The sequence below is a fragment of the Saccopteryx bilineata genome, chromosome 6, assembly GCF_036850765.1.
Source record: "Saccopteryx bilineata isolate mSacBil1 chromosome 6, mSacBil1_pri_phased_curated, whole genome shotgun sequence".
Classification (NCBI taxonomy): Eukaryota; Metazoa; Chordata; class Mammalia; order Chiroptera; family Emballonuridae; genus Saccopteryx; species Saccopteryx bilineata.
This window is the reverse complement of record NC_089495.1, coordinates 100,866,701-100,886,111: the sequence shown is the minus strand read 5'-3', so window position 1 is coordinate 100,886,111 and position 19,411 is coordinate 100,866,701. Positions and strand designations below refer to the sequence as shown.

General features: G+C 39.2%; 1 protein-coding gene across 2 annotated transcripts in view; it reads left to right on the top strand.

The window, feature by feature from the left end:
* The window catches only part of VWA8 (von Willebrand factor A domain containing 8), a 381,245-nt gene that overhangs the window by 159,641 nt on the left and 202,193 nt on the right, over positions 1 to 19,411 (top strand). For both annotated transcript variants that reach the window (XM_066237778.1, XM_066237777.1), the window contains exon 20: positions 6,846 to 6,917. In XM_066237778.1, the coding sequence (XP_066093875.1) occupies positions 6,846 to 6,917 (72 nt within the window). The remainder of the gene's footprint in view (positions 1 to 6,845; positions 6,918 to 19,411) is intronic.

Below are 19,411 nucleotides of genomic sequence, written 5' to 3'. Positions count from 1 at the left end.
TCGCTGAGCCAACCGGCCAGGGCCTATACTATTAAATTTAAAACAAAGTAGAACTAATGCTTTTGCTTTTCTGTTAGTTAAATCATTTTTGTTCAAAGAGGGGTGTGTCAAAGAGGGGAAATTCCCTTGTATTTCTTTCCTTTTCCTGAAAATTCTAGTATTTTCCTATTCTTTACTATTTCTTTCTTTCTTTCTTTTTTAAGAGAGAGGAGTAGATAATGTCCCACTTGTAAACTAAGCTGTAATTTTGGACCTTCTACTAAGATGCAGAAATAAGTGTATAAACTGAATGCTTTATTGTAGATGTTCACTTTTTTTTTTTTTTTTATTTTTTTATTTTTTTTTCATTTTTTCATTTTTCTGAAGCTGGAAACGGGGAGAGACAGTCAGACAGACTCCCGCATGCGCCCGACCGGGATCCACTCGGCACACCCACCAGGGGCGATGCTCTGCCCACCAGGGGGCGATGCTCTGCCCATCCTGGGCGTCGCCATATTGCGACCAGAGCCACTCTAGCGCCTGAGGCAGAGGCCACAGAGCCATCCCCAGCGCCCGGGCCATCTCTGCTCCAATGGAGCCTTGGCTGCGGGAGGGGAAGAGAGAGACAGAGAGGAAAGCGCGGCAGAGGGGTGGAGAAGCAAATGGGCGCTTCTCCTGTGTGCCCTGGCCGGGAATCGAACCCGGGTCCTCCGCACGCTAGGCCGACGCTCTACCGCTGAGCCAACCGGCCAGGGCTAGATGTTCACTTTAATAAGAATTTTTTCCAGAGAAAATCACTCATAATATAAAAAGTTATTTTTCTTTTCCAGATTCTCTGTCAAGTGGTTATATAGTTTATAATAAAACACTTAAATTTTTCTGTAATGTTTGGTCACTAATCTGCAAGGAAAGGTTATGTAAATGTAAGGTTATAAAAATAATAACCTTACATTTACAAATTATGTTATAAAAACTTCTATCTACTCTTTCCCCATACTAAGAATTTAGGAATACTAAAGTAAATTTTTTATCTGCCATTTTCCATATTTTTTATTCAATAAGTACCATACTTTATATCCCTATATTATATTAAGAACATAGAAAGTATGTAGGCAAATTCTTTTTCAATAAAAGTATTAATGAAATATTTTGAAATCTGTCAAAACTTTTATCATCTATGGCATGGTTAATATCATAATCCAATTTGCTTTTTATTCATTCTGAAGTCCATTAACTAATGTAGATTTTATTTGTTCCAGAGCATTAATGTTCTTATTAAGCAGTAGAAAAATGAACAGAAAATAGTTACTTATAAGACACAGAGGAGGGAGAAAAAAATCTTGCCTATCAATAAAGGCAGAAACATGATTTGTAAGGGAAATATACTATTTTGAAATATTGATAGCATCACATTCTGTCCATGTAGTAGAAAGTAATAAAGAAAAAAAAAGTCAGGAAACTTTGATATGAGTTACAATTTGAAAAACTCCATGGTAACAAACATTGAAGAGACTTGCCAGCATGTGAGACCGTAGGAAATTCAGTAACGGGGAGGGCTGTGGTGCCCTTGAACAGTGTCTGTTGCCATGGTGCTTATGACATAGACATTGAGGTCCGTCGGGCTGCTGTGAACTTTACACAGTGGCCCTGAGGGACTTTATGTAGCCTATCTCCAAACATACCTTCTCTTCATAAAGTATGAATTAACCATTAATGAAAATTTTTATCTGTACCAATTCTAGGGACAGTGGCTTGATTAAATTTGCTTTTGTTGCATACATTACTGTCTCCTTCTGTGCTGTACTTTCTCTCTGAAACAGTGGTCTTCAGTGCCTTGTTCTATGCCCTATGGTCCTCTTCTCACATTGAAGTGACACTGATTTTTAAAATGCTTTCCCGTACCACTAATGCAAAGTGTTGTGTTCTCTTTATTTTGTATCTTCAGCAAATAGCATATTGCCTGGCACATAGTGACTGCTGGATAAGTAGATTTTGAGTGTTCATAATCAAAAGTATTATTTCATTAAATCTGTGATTAAGGAATATTACATTTGCAACAGTAAGGAGGAGAAATAGGAGGAGAATGTAATAGCCATTTAATAAACTTAATGAGCTTTAGAGCTAAAAATTTTTAATATATCTACCATGTGTCAAGCCTTGGCATAAAGTATTAGCATACTGAGATTAAAACACACACACACACACACACACACACACACACACACACACAGTGCTGGAGCTCAAGCTGCCGGAGTCTGTCAAGGGGGAAGGAGGACAAGTAAGGACACATAGTTACTACAAGTGCAATGGAAGTATGCACAGGTTACCATGGTAGCATTGATGAGGGGATGGTCCCAGACTGGAATGATTATAAAAATGAGTTAACCAGGCACAGTTCAGAGGCTCTTTCAGACAGAAAGACTAGGACTTGGCTATGTGAGAGAGTAGCTAATTTAGGGAGCTACATACAATTAATTGTTGTATGTAGCACAGAGCCAAGGTTGCAAATGGAAGAGTGACAAGAGATCAGGCTGATGAGTAAGGAAGAGTCACATCATCTGGACCTTGCTAATTGAGGAATTTGGATGCTGTTCAGAAGAATTGAGGAAGCCATTGCAAGTTTTAAGCCCATTTACGCTTTTGCTTACTTTGCATTCACTCTTTAACATCGTCTGTATTGGAATGAGTGCAGAGCGACCAGTTAGGAGATTGTTGCAGTAGTCCAGGTGAAAGTTAAGGATCTGAGCAAAGGCAGTGACTGTGGGCACAGAGTGGGAAGGACACATTGCAGGGCTATTTAGGAGGCAGACAGAGTTCATAGAACTTCATGTTAGGTAAAAGACAAAGATTCTCCTTCCAGAAGCACATAGTCTGGTGCAAAAGTGAAAGACAAAAGAGTAAAGAGAAAAGTATTCTAAGTTGTTCCCGTGACTGGAATTCAGTGTAGGAGAAGGAGAGTGGTAGATGAGACAGGGACTACACCAGTAAGTTAGGGAGTGCCTTGTGTTCAGAGGTATTAGGACTTGTTTAAGGAATGCTGAAGAAACACGCAGCCTGAGTGTGAGCCGCAGAGCGGGAGTCAGCACAGGCACACTGGGAGATGCTGTGGTTCGGTTCCAGACCACTGCAGAAAAGTGAGGATACCCATGAAGCAAGCTGTAGTCTTTTTGCTAGTGGAGGGTCTTGCTTTCAGTTTGTGAAAAAAAAAAAAAAAAAGCAAAATCTGGAAAGTGCAATAAGGTGAAACACAGTACAATGAGGTGTGCCTGTACTGTAGAGACATGTTGGCTCAAGGGGAGATGCAGTTAGGGAAGCCAAATGGGCTTATCGAGATCTAGGCCAGAGGTCATAAAAACCTAAGTGAAAATGCGGGGATAAAAAGGAAAGGCTAGAGACAGTTAGCTTTTTGGTGGCTTAATAGCTTAGACTTGGTGTTTAATTGGCTCTTGATAAGGAGGAAAGAGGTGGGCGGATGGATGATGATGAAAGGCGTTTGGCCAGGTGGTAGAAAATGCTACTATTAGGATGAAAGGTACAGGATAAAGAATGAATTTGAGAACAAAGTAATGAACCAAGTTTTAGGTAGGTTGAGTTTGAGGAAACTTGGAAATAACCACGTGGTTCACTAGTTAGTAGGACAAGGCTGGAATTGAGGAGGAAAGTCTTGCTGTTGCAGATGAGTGCCGAGTTGGTAGCTGAAGCCATGGGACGGATGAGAGAGGAGTTAGGGAGTGTAGGGTCAGAAGAAGCTCTTCAGCTGCTGAAGTGCGCCTCCCCAACCCTGCATACGACTGTCCCTCGGTCCTCAAGCGGGTGCCGTGTTAAACCAGACACAACCTGCTCTGCCCCATGCTGTGACCCCTCATCCCCCTACCCCCAGGAAAGCAGGCAAAAATATGGAGAGAACAAGTGAAGGAACATGGGAAATGTAAGGACTTACTGCAACAAGAAGATCCTATTTATTAGAAGACCAGAGAGAAATTGTTAGAGAGGTAGGAAGTAATCTGGAGAAACAGAACAGGGAAAGGAGACATTTAAGAAATTCTCTGTAATACTAAGTGGGCCAAGAACTTAAGAATTACCGTATTTTTCACTCCATAAGACGCATCTGACCATAAGACACACCTAAAGTTTTAAGGAACAAAATAAAAAAAAACAATATTCTGAGCCAAATGGTGTGTTAAAATATTAATAAAATACTGTATTTTTTGCTCCATAAGATGCACGGGCATTTTTTCCTCCACTTTTGGGGGAAAAGGATTGCATCTTATGGAGCAAAAGATATGATATGGAGGCAGTTACCTGAGCCTTACTAATATCTGTCGGTTTGAATAAGGTAGTTAGATGTAATAAAGGTATGAAGTAGGAAGACATGAGAAAAAGGAAAGAAGGCTATAGCTATAGTTTGGATTGTTTTCAGTATTTTATGTTAATTTTTTACTTGGTTATACAGGGGCTCATTCCAATTTTTCTATCTATTCTTTATGCAAATTAGCCCATTTATTTCTGGGAGAATTGAAAGTTGTTTGGAAATTGGCATTGGCCTTTCATCTTAGTTAAAAGAAAGATATCTCCAGACCACATTATCATTAGCACCCAGATTAAAAGAGTGTTCTAGGACTCCTTTTGAACGAGGATGAGCATTTACCCTGGTTTGCTCAAGATGACCCCTGTTAACATTTGTTGTCTCAGTAGAAATATTGGTAATGTCTCTTTTTATTCTTAAAAGTTTCCCAGAAGAGACTCCAAGCCTTGTTAAAATTCTGGCTGTATGTTATATCCGAAAGCTTTTTAAAAAATAGAAACCTCCAAGATAAACATTAGGGAATACTCATTTGTTCTTGAAGGAAGGAAAACTTTCTCCATTTTTCTTGCTACAAAAGAAACTCTGGTGTTGAGTTTTAGAAATTCTTTATAAATTTTGGTATTAACCCCTTACAAACTTATCAGTGAATATGTTCTCCCATTGTGTAGGTTGACTGCTGGTGGGAATGCAGACTTCTGTAGCCACTGTGGAAAACAGTATGAAATTTCCTCAAAAAATTAAAAATGGAACTGCCTTTTGACCCAGCTATCCTACTTTTAGGAATATATCCTAAGAATACCAAATCACTGATTCGACAGAAGATATGTACCCCCATGTTTATTGCAGCATTGTTTACAATAGCCAAGATTTGGAAAGAGCCCAAGTGTCTGTCAGTGAACTAGTGAATTAAAAAGCTGTGGTACATATACACAATGGAATACTACACAGTCAAGAAAAAGAAAAGAAATCCTACCTTTTGCAATGGCATGGGTGGACCTGGAGATTATTATGCTAAGTGAAATAAGCCAGGCAGAGAAAGATAAATATCATATGATCTCACTTATAAGTGGAATCTAATGAGCAAATGAACTGAGGAATGGAATAGAGGTAGAGGTGTGGTCAGAGGGAGCAGAGGGACAGCTGCAGAGGGAAGGGGGATGAGGGGATGGGATCAGAGAAGGTGAAAGGATTAGTGAAATTATAAATACATAACACAGAAATATAGGTAACAGGACACCAAATCCCAGAGGGAAAAGGGGAGGGAATTACGGGGAGGGGGGCAAAGAGGGTGTAATGGGGGTCACGGGGGTGGGGGTGAGAGTGTTATATTGAGCAGGACACTTGGATCCATGTTAACACAATAAATTAAAATTAATAAAAAATTAAAAGAAACTCTGGGTGAAATTGCTTAATTTTACTTTTACTTGTAAAAGTAAAATATTCTAGATATCAAAAAAGTCCACAAACCAAATTGGGAAAAGAAAAGCAAGACACAAATTAGAAAAATATCTACAGTATATATATAGTAGATACAAAATGAGGAGCCAATTTAGGCAAAATAGAGAGACTTAATCAAATTTTAAGATTGAGCTTGACCTATGCTGGCGCAGTGGATAAAGTGTTGACCGGGAACACTAAGATCTCTGGTTCAAAACCCTGGGCTTGCCAGGTCAAAGCACATATGGGAGTTGATGCTTCCTGCTCCTTCCCCCCTTCTCTTTCTCTCTTTCCTCTCTAAAAATGAATAAATTAAAATAAAATAAATTTTAAAAAAGATTGAGACAGTCAGATTCTTCTCTCATCCATTCCATGGCTTCAATTACTAACTCTACTCTGTCTTTCTTACAAGTAGGGAATGTCAGTAACTTCAGTACTTATGAGGCCAGTATTGTTTGATGCAGAAAACCAGGAGAAAGTTAATGTGGATATTAATCATTGTGGGATATAGCTCCCCCCCCTCAGCCCCCACCCTCCTGAGCCTTTGTGACCTACTTATAGTTGTCTTATGTTTCAGGATATAAAAAAGCAATATAATTTCCTTTGTGACTATTATAAACAACTTTAATCTTGTTCTTTTATTATATTGTGTCATAATTTGAATAAAAACTGTGGAACGTAAATAATGTATGTTTTTAATTCTAAAGCTATACATCCTTTGAAAGTAATGGCTAAGAATAAATCAGTGTAAAATGTTTCAAGGAAATCCACATTTATTTTGGAAAGCCTTTGTATATTTATATTAGCAAATGTTAATTTAAATCTTATATTAAATTATGAGCCAACTGTACATTGTGAGATAACGGAAAAATATTTGAAGTATTGGTGAGTAGCTTAGTTTTGCTCAGGTAAACTATTTCGGGTATTCTATATCAGTGACTTAATTGGTTATATAACTTACTTATAACCACAGCATTAATTTTTGTTTTTCTAAAAAATCAAATCATTTGGGTATTATCTATTATGATAGATATTTTCCTTTCCATTGAAAATGTTATTATAATTAACTTTCTTGTTTCTTGTTATGCAAAAACACAATTAACCTGTAGTTCTTGTTCTCCAGCACATGATGGTGATGGAAGACATGCTCAAAGACTTTCTTCTTGGAGAACATCTGTTATTGGTTGGTAATCAGGTGAGTTATGGCTGGAATTCAGGAACTAATGAATAATTGATAGGAATAGTCTAAAAGCAGTGAGTTGTTGTTTTTGTTGGAATAAGTTTTTAGAAATGATTCTTCTTTTCTCACCTAAATTACTATTTTAAATAATAAGGGTCTTCTGCCTTCTAAACTTTAGAATCACCTCAGGGCTTAACTCACCACCCCCCACCACCCCGGCCATTTAGTCAGCCATCAAGTACTTGTTCATTCTGCCTCATAAATACCCTTTTTCTCCATTACCACCACCTGGCACCTGGATTATAGCAATAGTTTATTACTATAGCTGCACCACACCTTAATCCCACTTTGATCTATTCTCTACTTGACAGCCAGATTGATACTAATAAAACTAAAATCTGATTAAGTCTCTCTTTTTTGCCTAAATTGGCTCCCCTCTGCCCTTAGGTATAGTGTTCAGAATGGCTTTTAGTGTCCTGCGGGATCTCCCCCAGTCCTTCTCTCTGGTCCTCAGACGTGGCTTTCTCCTTTCTGCACTCCGTGTTAGCTGGAGCCTCTCTGAGCTCCTGCAGTTTTTCTCTCTGCTCTGGTCTTTGATGCTGCTCTCCTCTGCATGGAGCACACCTTCCCACCTCCCCCAACTCCTGGAATTTCTTACCTGGCCTCTAGCTGAGTTCGGATTGCCTTGCTTCTCTGTGTGCTTCTCTCTCCCTCTCATCACGCTAGCTGTATGTTATTGCATGTACATGTAGAATGATATCTTCCACACTTGTCTATATGCTCCTCAAGGGCAGAGACCACAGTCCTCTTGCTCATCTCTGTATCCTCAGTTCCTAGTACAGTACCTGCTACACAGTAGATATTCAGTATGTGTTTATGGAGGGAATGGATGAATATTTTATGTGTAGTAGGGTTCTGTTCATTTTCCTTAATTGAGTTGTCAGACTCACAATGAATAATACCACCTTTGGTTTTTTGACATTGGTCTTATCTTAAGGACAATAAGCTTTCAGAAGGAGGTTGGTCTTAATTTTTTCTTTTTTTAACCTATAAAAACAAAATATATTCTTTAGTCCTTCAAACTTATCATTTTAAAATGTTGATTTTAAAAAATGGGACAATTAAATACTTTACTGGTTGAGTGCACAGGCTTGGAAGTTAACTGGCTAGAGGTCTAATTGCAACTCTTTTACAGATGGCTTGTGGCTTTGAGCACATTGCTTATCTTACTAAGGCTCAGTTTCCTTATATCTCACCTAGGAATAAAAATTGTACTACTTTATTGAGTGAATGTAAAGATCACATGAGATAATGAATGGAAAGCACTTCACACAGTGCTTGGCTCATTGTAGATGCTCAGTTAAAATTAAATCCGTGTGTCACTGTACTATTAAAAAGCATATTCTCTTGTTTTTTTTTTCTAAACTATTAAAAGGAAAGTGATAAATTATTTACAGAGTTTTTTTTTTCACTGTTTGAAAAGTTCTGCCTAATCTTATGTACTGAGAAATCATTTTCCCTGAGTAGGAGGAAGAAGAGCAGTTAATAGCCCAGTTTTCAGTCCTTGACACTAAAGCCTAGGGTGACAGGAGATTCTAAGACAAATTGACTAAATTTTTTATTTTGTAAATTTGCAGCTGCTTAGTAAAGGAAATAGGTAAATTAGATAGTATAGGGGCTGTCCACTTAAGAGAATAAATAGTTATCATTCAACTGGTTATGGTAACATACTGAAAGGATTGGAGACTAGCAGCATTTTCACTAGGAAAGAATAGTACAACACTAATTATTTTTAAATTTCTAGTAATAATTATGTGCTAATTAGTATTTAGCGAATTGAACAAGGTCTCACTTTGTGCATGCTTACACTTACCAGGTCAGGGAGTACAAAAGTAGACCAAAGTGGCTGGTTAAAAATCTAAATAGAGCTTTGTGAGTACTTCAGCCAGTTTTAGTTTCTTTCAGACTTGTTTTCAGAAGCTAATGTCAGTGTTAAGATCTCAGCAAGAGTTTAGAGTCTTTTTTTTCTAGCTTAATTGAAGGCATAATTGGCAAAATTATACTATATTTGAAGTGTACAATGTGATAATGATGTATGTATATGTTATTAATAATTATACATTATTATTCTTTGTGACAGGAGCCTTCTCACTTACATAATGCCCTCCACATTTATTATGCTTAGACTCTTGACCACTTCCACTTGGTGTGCATGAGGGGGGATAAAGCCCCCTGTGGTATTCACTGGCAGGTTCCCAGCTGGTACCCCACAGAGGTGTGCTTTGTGAAGGACTGCTATGGAGTGATGTGCTCTCTTTCCCTGTGCTCGGCTCCATCTAGACTTCTTTTCCTTTTGTGGTTATAGTAACTCAGGTCCTTCATCAACAGCTTTGAAAAAATATACTGCTTTGTTTATCAGTGGTATTTCAGCGCCTCTCTATACTCTGTGTGCCTCTCACCTTCACCCTTAGATCTTGTGAAAAAAAAAAAAGACAGGCAAGTGAAGGCGCAGCTGATAGTGTGAGGACTGCTAACTGGCTGCTCTCTTGGGGGGGTATTGCTGGTGTTTCAAATGCAAAGTGACAACCATCTGGAAAAATGCCTATTTTAATCACATGATTTATATTGAAAATCAGTAAATCATTTGTAGCAGTTAATCTGGCTCCTTTCTTTCTCTTTGTCTTTATAAAACATAATGGCAACTAAAAAAAAAACAAAAAACAACCCTCAGAAGTGAAGCTTTGGGAATGAAATATTGACAGAGAAGCCAGCAGTGGGGTAATATAGTTATATAATAAAGTGTTAATGAGTCTTTTAATACAAACTGTTTATGGGTAGACACCGTCTACCCAGCCTTCTGTTTGCAAAGTAGAAACTGGCTGAAGACCATGAAATAAACTTTTCAACAGTTGAAATTGTAAATTTAGAGATGTTTTGAAAAATTGCTCTGTTACCAGTGATAATATTTTTACATGAGGAAATGAAAAATTCTGTTGATTTTTGAGAAACCTCAAGGTTTATCATCTTTATTAAGCCTAATCCCAAATTTTCTTTCCATGTAATACTGTTTTCTATCGAGATTAGACAAGATTTCAAAACTATTCTATTAGGAAGCCAAAAATACTTTCATAAACATTATTTATGGCAAAACATAGCCCACATTTTTTTTTTTTTTGTATTTTTCTGAAGTTGGAAATGGAGGCAGTCAGACAGACTCCCGCATGCGCCTGACTGGGATCCATCCGGCATGCCCACCAGGGGGTGACGCTCTGCCCATCTGGGGCATTGCTCTGCTGCAACCAGGGCCACTCGAGCACCTGAGGTAGAGGCCATAGAGCCATCCTCAGCGCCTGGGCCAATTTTGCTCCAATGGAGCCTCGGCTGTGGGAGGGGAAGAGAGAGACAGAGAGGAAGGAGAGGGGGAGGGGTGGAGAAGCAGATGGACGCTTCTCCTGTGTGCCCTGGCTGGGAATCAAACCCGAGACTTCTGCACAGCAGGCCGACGCTCTAACACTGAGCCAACCGGCCAGGGCCCACATCTTCTTATGGTGAAATAGAATTTATATTTTTGTGGCAGTTTTATAACTTTATTCAGCTATCAGCAGTTATTTCTCATCCACATTAACTGTGTGTAGATTTTTTTAAAGTGGTGACAGGTACGTAGATGACCAATGTATTGAGCTTGTTTGGTGAATCCTCATCCTCATCACGATTCCTGGATGACCACACCCAGATGCAGTATGAAACAGTCCTTATTCCCTTGGCCAAGACAGCTTGTTGAACCTGGTGTCAGTGGACACATCTGGAGTTCCATCTCTCTCATGGCAAATGTCTGGATTTCTTTGACTGCCGGGGGGCGCACTTCACGGGACCCCACTCCATGGATGCATTAGTGGATGTAGATGGTATTCTCTCTAGTTCACTACCTCGTTGATGGCAAAACAGTCCTTCTTGCCGTCACCTTTCTTTGTGGGAGACATTATACAGGACCCAAGTTGGAATGAAAGCAAAATTGATTTTTTTTATCCTTTTAATTTTTTATGTGGGATTTTAGGGTATAGTACATCTACTTTCAAGGAAGTGAGACAGATTTACTGCCTGTTAGTCAAAGGGATAGGTTACGTGGAAATTACGTTTGATGGTCTCATAGTCTATAATAATGCTGCATAACATAGAACTATTTTTTTATGCTGTTACATGCATTATTTTCTATTTACTGTATTTATAACATGACATGCACCTTTCATGCAATCAGAAGTTTCATACTGACTTAAAAAAAAGCATAGGATGATTTTCTATTTATTCAACTTGACTGAGAGGGTAAAAAGAAAAATGCCTATTTATTTTTTAGTCAGTGGAACTTTTTCTGTGCCAACTCTACTCAGAAATAATCTTCTGTCCTTCCCATATCTTACTTTCTTTTTATTTGTAGAACTATATTCTATTTGATACACAAAATACTTATTGTGAATATTTTGGGTTATAGAATCAGCCTGTAGCAGCATTTTTCTGTTGTTGTTGTTTAAAAACTGTAAGAATAACTTCTATATTTGTGTAGGAATACTTTATAAAATATATAGAGCTTGCATCTATACGCTGGCTTGAGTTTTGAGAGTCAGTTGCATTTTATCAGATATTTGAAGGAAAGACTGTTTTATCAATGTTTTGTTCTAAAATGCTCAGGTGCCTTTAATATAAGGATTATTTTAAAAATACACAGTATTTTGGTTTAAGAAATGAAAATTTAATCATCTACAGATAATGATATTTTTTTTGTTTCTGATATTAGACAAAATTCCAAAGAAAGTCATCAAAATGTTACTTATATTTAATGAGGCACAATTAATAATTCATAGCTACTTCTACACGAATATAGTCCAGTTGTTTTCCAGGTTTGCCAATGTCTTAAAAAAGTTTAAGACAGCTTGACCAGTGGATAGGGCATCGGACTGGGATGCTGAGGGCAGGTTCAAGGCCCCGAGATCACTGGCTTGAGCATGGGCTTAGCATCTTGAGCGCAGGGTTTCCGGCTTGAGTGTGGGATCATAGACATGACCCCATGGTCGCTGGCTTGAGCCCAGGTGTCACTGGCTTGAGTCTAAGGTCATTGGCTTGAGCAAGGGGTCACTCGTTCTGCTATAGCACCCTGGTCAAAACACATATGAGAAAGCAATCAGTGAATAACTAAGATGCCACAATGAAGAATTGATTCTTCTCAACTCTCTCCCTTCCACCTTCCAGCTGGTCTCTCTCTTTCTCTCTCTCCCTCACTAAAAAAAAAAAAAAAAAAAAAAAAAAAAAATTAAGCCAGCTTTTGTACTGTTCTGCAAAAGAATAGCAGTTGGTGAAGTTTTATATGTAAACTCTCCTTGTATTCCACAGAGCATCTATTTTGCCCTTACTGAAATTCTAATATAATATGCCTTCCTTATCAAATAAAAAGTTAGCTCTGGCTGATTTGCATAAAGGATGCCTTCTCTGACTGTTATGTACTTCATATTTTTACTGTGCTAATTCTTTAGGTACTCTTTTCAATTTCATGGTAATTTCTGACCAGTAGTGACATAAATCTTAGAAAGCATCTCTTAATTTTGTTTTTCTGCCAGAAGTTGGAAGTGGACCCTTGCCTATCAGAGAAATCTCTTTCTTAGAGAGACACTCAGAATGACCTATAACCTGGCTCCAAACTACTTTTATAATTCTAGTTCCTCCAAATGAGAGTGTCTTGCCCTCCCTGAGTATATCATGCCCTTTGTGCCCCAGACGTTTTTCTTGGTGTTTGCTTCATACAGTGCTTCTTCCCCCACTTATGCCTGTGAAAATCCTGCCAATTTTCAAAAGCTCAAATGGTTTTTTCTCTATGAAACCTTTTAAGTCTCCCCCCAAACAGAAATAATCTTGTCTTCTTCTGAAATTTTGCACTATTTTGTCACTATTTTTATTCAGTTTTCTTTTAGAGTTGTTATGATGTGTTTTTATTTCTCCTATAATTGAATTTTAAGTTCCTTATGAGAAAGAATTAAAAATGGTAATTTAATATTTGTATGTTGTTTAATTTCCAGTGAATGTACTTTTTTTGGTCATCTCATTTAGTTCTATAGTGCTTTGTGATAAATATTTTTATTTTCTACATTTTACAGATAAGCTAACGCTCAAAAGGTTAAAATACTAGTTGAAGATCACATAGCTAGGTAACAACAGAGTTAGGGCGTAGACCTTCAAAGCTCGTGCCTTTTTTATTTTTAATCATGTTAATTTTTTTTAATTTTTATTTTATTTATTCATTTTAGAGAGGAGAGACAGAGGGAGAGAGAGAGACAGAGAGAGGGAGAGGGAGAGAGAGAGAGAGAGAGAGAGAGAAGGGGGGAGGAGCTGGAAGCATCAACTCCCATATGTGCCTTGACCAGGCAAGCCCAGGGTTTTGAACCGGTGACCTCAGCATTCCAGGTCGATGCTTTATCCACTACGCCACCACAGGTCAGGCCATGCTAATTTTTACACTAGTAATAGCAACATAATAACAATATGTAATAGCTAACTTACCTTAAGTGCTTTACATATAGAGTACAGGGCATTTAAAATTTTTTATTATAGAAAGTTTTTAATATATTCTACAAAAGTAGATTATGTATATATTGAACTCCCTTGCACCCATCACTTAGCTTCAATAATTAACAACATTTTGTCCAACTTGTTTTATCTATTCCTCCAACACTTTTAAAATATCATCTTTTATTCTCTTTTACATAATGCATTTTACTTATAAATATTTCAGAATTTATCTCTAATATAACCACAATTCTATTACACCTAACAATCAACATCCAAAAAATCTTGATCATTGCATTTAATTAATGTGCCTCCCAAGTTCCTTTGAAAGAGAAGGGATATACTCTCCTGTTCACTTTATCCAAAGAGGTGTTGGCCAATTTTCATGGATTTAAACATTTTATTCAGAATTATACCAATATTAATAAACTTTAGATGAGAAAATATTTCCTAAATTTCATTAAGCCATTTTAAGTTCTTGATTAATTTATAAAATTAAATCTTTTTCAGCTAGAAGTAACTGCTTTATTTTCTAATTTTTATAGCCATTGATTTTTAAATTTTTTATATACTTGAAAATTAGTAAACATATATTTTAGTGCCAACTACGCAGGACTCTGTACATTGTTACTATATAGTTCTATATAATGTTACTATATAATTCTTTTATTTTATTAGGATTTTATTTATTGATTTTATGGGTTACAGGAGAGACAAGAAGTAGTTGCTTCACTCTAGCTATTCATTGGTTGCTTGTCATATGTGCTTTAACTGGGCAAGCCCAAGGTTTCAAACTGGCGACCTCAGCATTTCAGGTTGGCGCCCTATCCACTGTGCCACCACAGGCCAGGCCACTATAATTTTGTATAATTTTTTGGGTCTCATTTCATCTATTAATTGTAGGTCTATTATGACCAGGAACTTATTTTTTTTCCTGGTACAAGCTTAGTAAATGTTTATCGAATTATTTAATATGGAAATACTGTGAATATTTTACTGCCAAAATTAAAGAATGTGTGAATTTTGCTAATTAATGGTCTGAACTGAGCCCTGGCAGACTGCTGTGGTACCACATCAGAAATATACCATGTTGCTATGCCAGCATAACTGGCTAATCTCTATGGAGGGGTTGAACAGTTTGTTCAGAAATTTTCTTGCGTGTGTCCCAGCTGGTGATGGCAGCAGGGAATTTGATAACTAAGTGTTCTGTACTTCTGGTAGGTCCAGCAGCCCGAGAATCCCAAGGCTGTGAAATACTTGGCTTCATCAAATACAATGATACTCATCTTTATTTATATCATATTACTCTGTCCCTTCTCAAACTCCTTGCTTAGTGAATTTGCCGGAATTATAATATGAAAATTATTTGCCATTCTGTCACATTCTCCCTTCCAATTAATTTGTCCATTCAGTGTTCCTTAGTAAATATTTTTCTTGCGTTTATTTCGAATTTGTATTTTATTTGTGCAGACACACTGATTTCCCACTTCCCCGCCAACATTTGTCATGGCTGCCTTGGTCATGCCTGACGACCAACCTACTCGAAAGCAGTTCTCATTTTTGCCATTTATAGCATATACTGTGTCAAAGGGAGAGTGCAGGGGATTTTATATTTCCTGCTTGAAAAGGAGGTTATGACTTTGACAGGAAGTTTTATAAGTCAGTGAGTTTTAGAGCCATGCAAACTAGCAGTGCATTTCAAGTGTATGTCTTCTAGTCTGACTTTTGGGTTCTGTTTGTTGGCTCTGTTACAGGAAACCATCTGTGCAGATGTTTGCAATATTTTTACTCTTCAGTTTTAATAATTTTTTTCTAATTACAGAAGTAATGCATGTTCACTAAGAGAATTTGGAAATTAAGAATTTTACAGTGATTATACAACAGCAATCTCTTATTTATAGAATTAAAGAATATTAGAATCAGATAATGTTTAGAGATTAGGTTGTCTAGGCCCTTCTTGTTTAAATGCACAAATCTGCCTGATGAGGCAGTGGCACAGTGGATAGGGCATCGGCTTGGAACGCAGAGGACCCAGGTTTGAAACCCTGAGGTCGCTGATTTGACTGTGGGCTCATCCAGCTTGAGCGCAGGCTCACTGGCTTGAGGTGGGATTGTAGACATGACCCCATGGTCGCTGGCTTAAGCCTAAAGGTCACTGGCCTGACACCCAAGGTTTCTGGCTCAGCTGTAGCCCCCCAGCCCTCCCCGGTCAAGGCACATATGAGAAAGCAATCAATGAACAATTGAGGTGATACAACAAAGAAATGATGCTGCTTATCTCTCTCCCTTCCTGTCTTTCTGTCCCTATCTGTTCTTCTCTCTGTCTGTCTGTCTATCTGTCTCTCTCTCTCTCTCTCTCTCTCACACACACACACACACACACACACACGTGCGCACACACAAAAAGCACAAATCTTGGCTCAGAGGGTCGTAGAAACTCCACCTGGGAGAGATTAAGCAGGGATCATAATCCAAGTCTGCTAATTAGTAGTATAGTAAGTATATTTTTAGGCTAGTTTTGAGCCAAGAATTGGAAGATTCGACATTTCATGAGAATTTTAAGCTTAAAGAAAAGCAGCTAGTTTACCTCTTGTGATTTTACTGTAATATTACTCCCCTTCCTTCCTTCCTTCCTTCCCTCCCTCCCTCCCTCCCTCCCTCCCTCCCTCCCTCCCTCCCTCCCTGCTTCCTTCCTTCCTTCCTTCCTTCCTTCCTTCCTTCCTTCCTTCCTTCCTTCCTTCCTTCCTTCCTTCCTTCTGTCCATCCTTTAATTTTTCCTGATTTGAGAGAGAAAGAGGAAAGGGTAGGGGGCAGGAAGAGAGAGGGGGAAGAAAGGGGAAGGGGTGAGAGAGAGAGAGAGAGAGAAGCATCAACTCATCCACGTAGTTGAGCACTCATTGATAGCTTATGATATAGTGTGCCCTGACTGGGGATGGAACCCGTGACCTCCACACATTGGGGTGGTGCTCTATCCACTTAGCAACCTGTCCAGGGCAGTTTTTAATTTTTTTATTTTTGACTGCAGTTGATATTTGTTAATGACATTCATATAATAGCTTCTCTTTCTCTCTCTCTCTCTTTCTTTCTTTCTTCCTTTTTAATTTTTTTTAAATGAGAAATGGGGAGCCAGAGATACAGACTCCCACATGTGCCCAGACCAGATCTAACCCAGCAAGCCCCCTACTAGGTGATACTCTGCCCATCTGAGGCCATAGCTCCACTGCTTGGCACCTGAACTATTCAGGTGAGGCCATGGAGCCATCTTCTGTGCCCAGAGCCAGCTTGCTCCAACTGAGCCATGGCTTCGAGAGAAGAAGAGAGAGATAGAGAGGGGGAGGGGTGCAGAAGCAGATGGTTGCTTCTCCTGTGTGCCCTGACCAGAGTCAAACCCTGGACATCTATACACCGGGCTGACTCTCTACCACTGAACCACTGAACCAACTGGCCAGGCCCTGGTAGCTTTTCTAAAAAGGAAAAATGCAAAAACACTTCTAAATATTATGCAAACTGATCTAATTCTATGAGAGTTATTAACGAATCAGAGGGAAGTGGAAGGAAGGCCCAAAGCTGAGACATTTTAGAGTCCATGAGGGAAAGCTGAACGCTGGCCATGGCAAACACGCACCTGGAGTCCATTTAAAATATCACTGCCCGCCTGACCAGGTGGTGGCGCAGTGGATAGAGCGTTGGACTGGGATGCAGAGAACCGGGGCTCAAGACCCTGAGGTCGCCAGCTTGAGTGCGGGCTCATCTGGTTTGAGGAAAAGCCCACCACTTTGGACCCAAGGTCGCTGGCTCCAGCAAGGGGTTACTCGGTCTGCTGAAGGCCCGCGGTCAAGGCACATATGAGAAAGCCATCAATGAACAACTAAGGTGTTGCAACGCACAATGAAAAACTAATGATTGATGCTTCTCATCTCTCTCTGTTCCTGTCTGTCTGTCCCTGTCTATCCCTCTCTCTGACTCACTCTCTGTCTCTGTAAAAAAAATTAATTAATTAATTAATTAAAATATCACTGCCCAAGAAAAGAGAAGATCTGGCTTGACTTCTCCATTGCTCCCCCTCCTGAATCTTAGGTACCATGCAGGGAATTCCCAGACACATGTTTTAGGCTATTTTATAACCTTGCAGTGACTGATCTTTGACTTCTGACGTAAGTACATAAACTCCCCTACAAATGAGTTCAGTGAGGGTACATCCTGACATTTTCTGTTTTGCATTTGGTGAAACTGAAAGCAGCCCTGTCTGTTGAGTCACAATGTATTTGCCTTCAGAATTTCATTGTGTGTGGGGTTCTTGACTGCTCAGAACTTTAGTTTGCTTCTCTCCAAAATAAGTACGCTATGTCCCACGAGAACGAGTGGCGTGCGGATTGAAGTAACTGGGTGCCGAGAGCTGTGTGCAGATAGCGGAGGGCTCTGTCAGTGTTTGTTTCCTTTTTGGTAAAAAAGGGAGCAGCACCTCCTGGAGGAGGTTTCTACCTCCTTTAACAAGAATGAAGTATATAACTTCCCTTTCCTTTTCTTCCCTTCTCTCCTCAAATGTTAACAGTTATTCCCTGCAGGTCTATGTGAGTTGCCAGGAAAAGGAACATGAATAGACAGACAGCCCTGACCTCAAGGAGTGTGTCTTCTTGCCGAGGCACTTGCCACATCACTGGGGTACAGTGTGGGGAGTGCTGTAAGAGACAGGGTTTAGGAACCCCACGGAGGGAATTGTTCTGGCTCTCAGATTTGGAGGAGAGAAAGCAGAGTGAGAGTCAGGCAGAGCTTCAAGAAGCTCATTAGAATTCTGAGGGATGAGTGGAAGGTGACAGACAGGTGGGGAAGGCTGGGCTGTTCCAGTCAGAACAGGGTGAGCACAGACAGCAGTGCAGAGGTGCTGGAGACAGTGGCTGATGGGAACGTGTTTGAGTGCGGCTTGCAGTCAGCCTCACAGCAAGCTTGCGTGTTTATCTGGTTTGGTGGGGGTCGTTCAGCCTTGAACTCCTGGGACTTATGTTCCATACTTAAAATTCCATTTCTGGATTCATCTGCTCCTTGCTGCTTTCCCTTCCTCGTCAGCCCTTTTCTTCTACTCTACTCCCCACACCCTGTCTCCCTTGGAGAGATGTGGACAGAGTTTTCTAAGTCCTGTACTTTCTTCCTGTCCAGGAAGTCAAACTCATGAACCCTCTCGTCTACAGGTTTTTATGGGGAATCTCTCAGAGGAAACAGGGTAACTAAAATAGTAACCCTGAGGAAGTCTATAAGAGTCCCAGACTTCAAAGTTCTTAAAGTCATGGTCCCTAGTCCTTGTTCTCGCAGGACCTGGAAGCATGTTCACTTCCTGCCCTCAGTATGATTCCTGTCTGTGGGGCTTACTGTAGTTCCCGTTTCTTTTTACCTGTGCTTCAAGGGCTGGCTCACTGCTGCCCTGTGATGGTCCTTCTCTCCAGTCCACTGTCGTGAGGGACACAATGGGACAGAACCGTAATTGATGGGTGTCATTTTCTTAAGACAGTTTCTAGCTTATAGGATCTCTCATTCTACAGATTTCCTCTCCCTCTTAAATTTTCACTCACTAGATAGTATCTTCAATAAGAGTTAATGATGTAAAAACTGATGTTAATTTTTATTAAAGGATACAGATTGTATATACAGAATAATGACTAGTAAGTATAGATGAATATTCACAGCAACAAAATAAGAATGGTAGCAGATTTATTGTAGCAGTTGCACATTGGGAAGTGTTTTGTGTTCTCAATTTCCCAGAAAGAAAAATGAGTACATATAACTTTTACAATGGGAAGATTAGATACTATTTATGTATGTATTCAATTAAAGTAATCCTGAGAGTTTTTGGTTTTAGGTAAAAACTATGATTTGAAAAAGCAAATTGCTATAATTTTTATTTTGCTCAAGACATTACAGCCTGACCAGGCGGTGGTGCAGTGGATAGAGCGTTAGACTGGGATGTG